This window comes from Plasmodium gaboni, chromosome 13 (genome assembly GCF_001602025.1).
Source record: "Plasmodium gaboni strain SY75 chromosome 13, whole genome shotgun sequence".
In the NCBI taxonomy this organism is placed as follows: Eukaryota; Apicomplexa; class Aconoidasida; order Haemosporida; family Plasmodiidae; genus Plasmodium; species Plasmodium gaboni.
In genome coordinates this window covers 1,103,018-1,111,385 of record NC_031493.1, presented here as the reverse complement: position 1 = coordinate 1,111,385, position 8,368 = coordinate 1,103,018, and the positions used below count along the sequence as shown (strand labels likewise).

The 8,368-nt window shown below is 17.7% G+C and overlaps 3 protein-coding genes across 4 annotated transcripts; all 3 read right to left on the bottom strand.

The window, feature by feature from the left end:
* Positions 1–182: 182 nt before the first annotated feature.
* Positions 183–1,764, bottom strand: PGSY75_1330000 (putative thioredoxin; the record flags this gene model as incomplete). 2 transcript variants are annotated; one of them, XM_018787357.1, is made up of 8 exons in its annotated part: positions 183–266; positions 391–437; positions 562–646; positions 874–949; positions 1,094–1,185; positions 1,322–1,354; positions 1,445–1,531; positions 1,648–1,764. In XM_018787357.1, 8 exons carry the CDS (start codon positions 1,762–1,764, stop codon positions 183–185), a joined length of 621 nt encoding a protein of 206 aa, XP_018640099.1. The 2 variants fall into 2 exon arrangements, with proteins under 2 accessions (XP_018640099.1, XP_018640100.1); XM_018787358.1 differs by lacking the exon at positions 1,322–1,354.
* Positions 1,765–2,520: 756 nt separating this feature from the next.
* Positions 2,521–4,542, bottom strand: PGSY75_1329900 (hypothetical protein; the record flags this gene model as incomplete). Its single annotated transcript, XM_018787356.1, has 1 exon — positions 2,521–4,542. One exon carries the CDS (start codon positions 4,540–4,542, stop codon positions 2,521–2,523), a length of 2,022 nt encoding a protein of 673 aa, XP_018640098.1.
* A 533-nt stretch (positions 4,543–5,075) lies between these two features.
* PGSY75_1329800 (hypothetical protein) lies at positions 5,076–8,368 on the bottom strand (the record flags this gene model as incomplete). Its single annotated transcript, XM_018787355.1, has 1 exon — positions 5,076–8,368. A coding segment is annotated over one exon (3,293 nt), but the record flags the coding sequence as incomplete, so codon positions are not given.

Below are 8,368 nucleotides of genomic sequence, written 5' to 3'. Positions count from 1 at the left end.
ATATATATGCATAATACATGAGATATATGATATAATATAATAACATGTGCATATAATTCCTCTCTTATACTGTACAATTTTTTTAAAATAATATAAAATTATATAATATATATATATATATATAATATATGTTACACATTGAGTTAATTTTTATTTTATTTTTAAGAATTTTATAAAATGTTTCAAAAAGCATCAAAACGAAAATGAGCAGCTTTAGAACTGCCCTCAATTTTGTGATCCGATAAATTAGGTGATGCTTCATAAACCTAAAAAAATAAAAATTAAAAAAAAAAAAAAAAATTTAGAATATTATTAATATTATTATATTAATGCTTATATTCATAAAATATAGCCCAATAAAAATTTCACATATATTCAAAAGAAATTTACCGTTTCCACTGCCTTTCTTGTATAATTGGTTCCTACACCTTTAAGCCCTTCAAAAAAAAAAAATAAATAAATAAATATACAAATATACATATATATATATATATATATATATACATATTACATATAACACATATTGTATAATATTTTATAGTTTCATTTCATTTAAAGTACCTATATAAAATATTTTAGTTGTGTCTGCTCCATAATTTTCATAAAAATATAACGTCAAATAACTTACATTAAATAAAGATGTTACCTAAAAAAAAAAAAAAAATAATAATTATATAATAATAATTTAAAATGAATTAAAAAAAATATATGACTTGTTCAGAAAGAAAAACAAATAATACATGACATGTACATGACAATTTTTTAAAAATACATAAAAAAAAAAAAAAACACATGACTTGTTCAGGCAAAATAAAATAAATATAAAAAAATTAATATATAGCACAATCACTAAAATATATAGAATTATAATACTTTTAATGGGTATTCAATTGATCCATGGAAATCTTGTGAAAGTTCTAATTCTTGTACACATTTAAAATCATTAATGCTATAAAAGGTTAAACATATAAAAGAAAAATAAAATAAATATAAATGAATACACACAATATAATGTAACATGATAATTATTTCTTTTTTATTATTATGTTCATAAATAAAAAAAAAACATTTAAAATTCTTTAATTCATGTTACTTTCCAAAGTCAATATCTTCTCTATTTGAAAAAATTTTTATTTTTCTTGGATACGTGCCTTCTTCTCCACCAATAAGAAATAAGCTAGAAATCTAAAATGTCAGAAGGGTTTATGTATATTAATTTAAAACAATTATATGTACATAAATAAAATCAAATATATATATATATATGTGTTTTCTTGTGTGAAACAATATATTATTTGTTAATCGTTTGAATGTTTCTTACTTTGCAAGGACTATTAAAAGGAATATTGATTATCTAAAAAAAGAAATATGCGCGAATTATTATTTTATTTTATTTTAATTTTAATTTTTTTATTTTTTTATTTTTTTATTTTTTTTTTCTTACCAATTCGTGATCTACATCACTTTCACAGTTATCAGGAGACAATCTGTTATCATAAGATTTAAGAATTTTTCTACATGACCCATGTGTCTATATTAATGAAGAAATAACAATATATAAGAACAATATAAAAAATTATAATAACCTTGTACATATAATATATATATATATATATATATATGTTTGTGTGTGCTTTAAAGTATTACCTTTTCATTTAGTGCTGTAACTTTATCTATATTTATATATTTTAATAAAAACTCTCCCCCCTTTAAAACCTCATCAGAGTTTTTACAGCCACAACCTTCATGATGTGATACTGGCATTTTTGTATTTATATTTATTGTAACATATATATATATATATATATATATATATAATAATTAATTACTCATTAATAAAATGTAATATAAATAGGATAGGGTTTTTCAATTTTTTTAATATCTTATATTATTATACGGTTCAATTAATCCAGAGAACATACATATATATATATATATATATATATATATATATATATATGTATGTATTGTAAATATTTCTATTTATTTATATAAAACAATTTATTAAAAAAAATAAAAAAAATTATTATAAATATAAAAACATAAAATTTTTATAAACACCTAAATAAAATTATTATTATATGTTGCTCTTTCTTTTCACTTTTTTTTTTTTTTTTTTTTTTTTTTTTTTTTTTATGACATAAAAAATATATTAAACATATTAAATTTTTATTATTCTTAATTATTTCAATAATATAAAAACAATCAAACAACGTTACATATATGTAATGTATAATAAGTAATAATATAATATTATAAAATATAGTATACTAAAAAAAAAAATATATATATATATATATATAATATATAAATATATAAAATAAATATTTTGTTCATTCTTAGAAATATTATTTTTATATATGTAATAATTATTATAAAATACAAAATGTATATAATATATATACATATATAATTATATGTACAAATACACAAAAAAAATAATAACAAAATAAATAATAAAAAATAAAAAATAGGACGAATATATAATATATATATATATATATATATATATATATTTTTTTAAAGAATAAAAGGTATTTTCTTTTTATTTTGTTTAATAAAATTTAAAACAGTTTGATCTTCATAAGATCGAGACCATGCATATTGATGTTTTCTTTTATTTATAAAAGTATCTTTTTTTGTTTGTTGTTGAGAATAATTATTTGTTTGAATTGATAGGTTTTTTAATTTATCTGTATTCTTATTGACCATATAAGCTATGTACAAATCGAAAGTATGTAGTTTGTTCATTTTTTTTAAAGAGCTAATCATTAAATTATAACAGGAGTAGATATCCTGATCATAAAAGAAGTTATAAAGATTATTATTATTATTATTATTATTATTATTATTATTATTATTATTATTATTATTATTATCATTATTATTATCATCATTATTATTATTATTTTTTTTGTTGTTGCTATATATATATTTTTCTTTTTTATTTGTATCATCACTTAAATTTGCACTTGCGTATATATTAAATAGAGAAGCCTTACAACAATCAGATACAACATACTTATGAAATCGCCCTAAATGAAAAAATATACGAGCCCTCCATATTAAAAATTGAGATAAAAATTTATACTTGCGATTATTTAAACAACATTGTATACATTCATTTAAAATGCTTAAAGTATTTTTTATATTAACATATGGGTGTATAAAATAATCATTCATTTTACACACTTGTTTATTTATATCTTTTTCATTTATTAAAAAAGATAAAATTTTTTTTTCATAATACTCAATATTATTTATATCTATAAGATTAAAAATATTTTGTATATTCTTTTCATTGATATATGTTTTATCATTTATATTTTGTTTTAATTTTGTTGTTATCTCTTCATTTTGTGATTTTATATTATTCCTGAAGAGTTCATGTAGCATTTGTTCTATTTCTTTATGATTTAATTCAACCATATTATAAATATTTTTTTTAAGATTACGATCACTTAAACTATCATTGTAATTTAATATATAATTATTTTTATTATATGTATGTTCTTTGAAGGATAAATATTCATTTATATGATTACTTTGTAATTCCTTTTCTTGGTTTGAAGATTCAATTTTAATTTCTTTTGTATTTTTTTTAATTTTATCAATACAATTTAGGATAACAATACAGTGTGCTTTTATAAGGTACATATTTGTACTTAAAAATAAATAATTTCCTTTTATATAATTATATATTTTATTTAATTTTAATATATTTAATGTGAGGTTAGTATAATATATAACCTTTTGTATAGAAACCAATTTATAATTATTTGAATATAAAAATTGTAAATTCTCCAACAATAAGATTAGTACCAATTTATCATTTGTATATGGAATTGTTTCCCATTTATTTCGTATACTTTTTATTAAATTTATTTTGTAATAATCTTTTAAAGATTCTCTTCTATACTTATTATTATATAATGAAAAAAGTATATATTTTATGGTATTTTTATTTATATGTATTTTATTATATGTATTCAAATCTTTTTTTGTATCAACTTTGTTTTTTTTTCTATATATATATAATATATATATATATATATTTTTTTTTTTTTTTTCTTGGCTAGCTATATTTGTCCTATAAAAACCTTTTTTCCATATTTTCATTAGTATAATATGTAATACATATGAATAGAATAAGCTATTCTTTATATCCATCTTAATGTTATAATAATATATTAAATTAAATAAAGTCATTATATTTAAAGGATTATAAAATAACGATTTTTTTACACAATTCAAAAAATTTTCATTCCATTTCTCATCCAAAATATTACATGACTTGTTCAGGTCCTTAAGTAAAACACAACTAGCTTTTTGGTATAAAATTGATTTTACATATTTATTTTTACATAATTTTTCTAATTCTAAAAAGGAATGATGTGTGAATATTTTATCATTTTCATTAAATGAATATTTATTTATATTTTCATAACCCAATAATAACAAGTTCTTTTTTATAAATTTTCTTCTACCGACATCATTAATATTCTTAACAAAGTGTAGAAGCTTTTTTTTCTTTTCATTCATGTTATTAATATAAAAATATTATATAACAATTGGAAAAAAAATAAAATAAAAAAAAGAAAATAAAAAAAAGAAAATAAAAAAAAGAAAACATAATGGCCAAATAAATATATTATGCTATAGAAAAAAATAAAAAATAAAAAATAAAAATATATATATATATAAAACTATCATATATATAATATTACTTTTTTATTATTCTAATTTTTTTTTTTTTTTTTTTTTTGGGATGTTTATATAAATATTTATATAGAAATTTTAATTATTAAAAAGATTATATAGCACCTTACACAAAAAAATAAAAAATAAAAAATAAAATAATAATATATATATATGATATTTATATTTTTCCCTTTTGCGTAATGAGCTCAAGGAATGGTTAAAAATTTTTTTCTTCATAAAAAAATAAAAATAATAATAATAATAAACACATATATATAAATATATATATATATATATATATATATATATATATATATATATATATTTATTTTATGTGTAATTATATAAACTTTTTGTTATGAAACATATTTTTGTCAATTTGTAATTAGAAGTAGTTTATAAAATAATACAGATGTGTTGTATGTTTTGATAGGTATATGTTTTATAGTATTATGTATTTGTTGAGTAATAGTATTATAATTATTTGAATATGTGAATTTTTTAATTTTTTTTAAATAATATGGGTCTTGGATAAATATTTGAGTAAGCATAAAAATTGTTAAATAAAGTCTTAAAAAAGTTATAGAATTTAATAATTGATTATTTTCATTTTGAATAACTTCATTTTTGATTTTATATTGATAATTGATTTGTTTGATGTTAGATATATGAAATAATATGATAAATATAGATTGACATAAAAAGATCAAAGATTTAATAAATATAGTATCAATAATAATATTATGATTAATTTTATTTTTATTAATATATTTATCTGATATAAGTAAACATTGATTTTGTGTAGAAAAAAGAAATATGTCTTGATTTATAAATTGTTGAAATAATTTTTTGAATAAATATGTTAATAAATATATTTGTTGTGTGTTAATAATAATATCTCTAAATAAAACACTCATACATATATAATAAATACTTTGTGATAACATAGGTATAGATTGATAATAAAAACTTTGAAGTATATAATTTTTAATTATTAAATTATATATTTTTTGATCAAAACTGTTAATTTTGATTATATTGTTCATAATAATTATAACATTTTTATAATCCTTTTCATTTACATAATTTAATAAATAAGTTAATCTATTTATTATTTTATTTACAAAAGAAAGATTTATATGATCATCCTTTTTTTCATTTTCTTTTTTTTTTTTTGGCATGTTATAGATGGATATATGTAAATAATTTTCTTTATTAAATGTTTCAAGTATAATTCCTATATCAACTAATGTGAGTTCATTTATATATTTATGTAAATGTGTAATTAAAATATCTAAAATATTTTTCAAATAAAAAGAAAAATTTTTATTTTCTTCATTTATTATATATAAAATAGAAATATAAGAGTGGAAGATTTTACCACCTGCACTTAAAAAATTTATAAGATAATTTTTATTTTCATGCAAATCTACACTTAATAATATTTTCTTTGTTAAGTGATTTATAAAAAGATAATAATTTCTCCAGAAAAAATGACTTTGTTCCTTTTCTATATGAGCACAGAGAATACCCAAAGAATTTAATAAACATATACAATTATATGTTGATATAATATTTTTATAATTTTTATATTCATTAATTAATATAATTATTACTTTATCAATTAAATGGAATTCTTTGAATTTTGAAAATAACTTTACTAACATACATAATGTATCTCCATTAATTAATTTCTTATTTTTTTTTTGACACATATCCAATGAGTGCCTATCTTTATTTTCTTCATCCAATGAGTGCCTATCTTTATTTTCTTCATCCAATGAGTGCCTATCTTTATTTTCTTCATCCAATGAGTGCCTATCTTTATTTTCTTCTTCTATATATAATAAATAAGATGGTATTGAATCATTTATATTTTGTATGATATATCCATCTTTGTTTATTTCATAAAAATTGTTAATAAAAATATGTTGAAAGTTTTTAAATAGAACCTCCAATATATCTTTAATTAGGAAATTTTTTTTTTTTTCTTTATATAAACATGACAATGCAGATAGTATAAAGACTAAACTTTTTGGACAGGTAAATTTATTTATTTCTAAAATTTTATTTAAGCATGCATTTTCAAATATAAGATCATTTATTTTCATATTTTGAAATGCTTTAAATAAATAGGAAAATGTTATTTCGTTAAAAGTGTTAAATATTTTTAAACATCTTAATTTTATTTTATGAAATAAATATATATCTTTAATTTCATAAAGCGAATAACAATATAATAAAATAGATAATTCCACATGACTATACATGTTTATAAAATTTTTTGCATTATTCCGAATTATATAAAATAACAAATTCATATTTATTGATGAAAGGGGTGAAGAACTGTTTCTAAAATTTTTATCTATCCATTTTTTGTATTTTGATAAGGTTCCACATAATAATATGACATCTTTTTTTTTACAGTGCTTTGTGTTTTTAATAAGTTGATTAAATAAAATGGAAATGAAATGGCAAGTATGTTGCAATTCGTAAGAAGATATATTATTATGGGTATCAACAATATTGTTTTTATGGGTATCAACAATATTGTTTTTATGGGTATCAACAATATTGTTTTTATGGGTATCAACAATATTGTTTTTATGGATATCTTTAATATCTTTACTATTCATATGGTTAATATCTTTATTATGGTTAGCCACAAAATAAAAACACACATCCAACATCCTTACTAAATGATGAAAATAACAAGATTCAGTTTGTTCATTTACACATTCTAACAATTCTATTAATAAGGTGCCTTTTAATAAACATACATTTTTATAAGCTGTTAATATATTAACTATTTGTATGACGTTCAAGTGATTTTTTGTCTTTATTATATGATTTTCAAATAAATAAAATAAATAATAGTACTTGTGTAATTTAAGGATAGATATATTATATAATAATAAACTTATTCCTATTAAACTATATTCTTCTACATTTTTGTGACTTATCTTGGTTAATAGGAAGTTTATAATTTGAATGTTTTTGATGGTCTCCTCATTATGATTATGAGATAAATAATTAATATGGTTATTATTTATATGATCAATTGTATTATTTTGATGATCCTTTTGATCATCTTTTATATAATTCTTTTTTTTTTTTTTGATACAATTTAATTTGACCCAACTATTTATAAACAAACATATATAATGTGGTGAATGTTTTTCAAAATAATTCTGCCCTTCTCTCAAAAATTTATTTTGTACTTGTTCCATAAAATACACACTCTTAAAATTCATCTTACTTAATGATATGACCAAAGAACATAAATGAATAAGATCAAACTCGTTTAATCTTAAAATACAACGATTTAAAATTTCGCTTATTCTATAATCATTTTTATAATCTGTATATGATAATAATGAAAATATTTTTGTAATAATATGTGCACTAATATTGGAATCATTAATTCTATACATTAATTCTTTACAATATATATTCAACAAATGATATTCATTTTTATTTTTCTTAATGTTTTTTTTAATCATTTCAAAAAATTCCTCATTATTACAAGGGAACGTATTATTAGCACTACATGATGTTTCTTTATTATTTAAATGATTTACATTATTTATATTATTATCAGTTTTATTCCTATATAAAGGTGTACAATTATTATAATTTAAAAGAGCCGTAGGAGAACTATATTCAA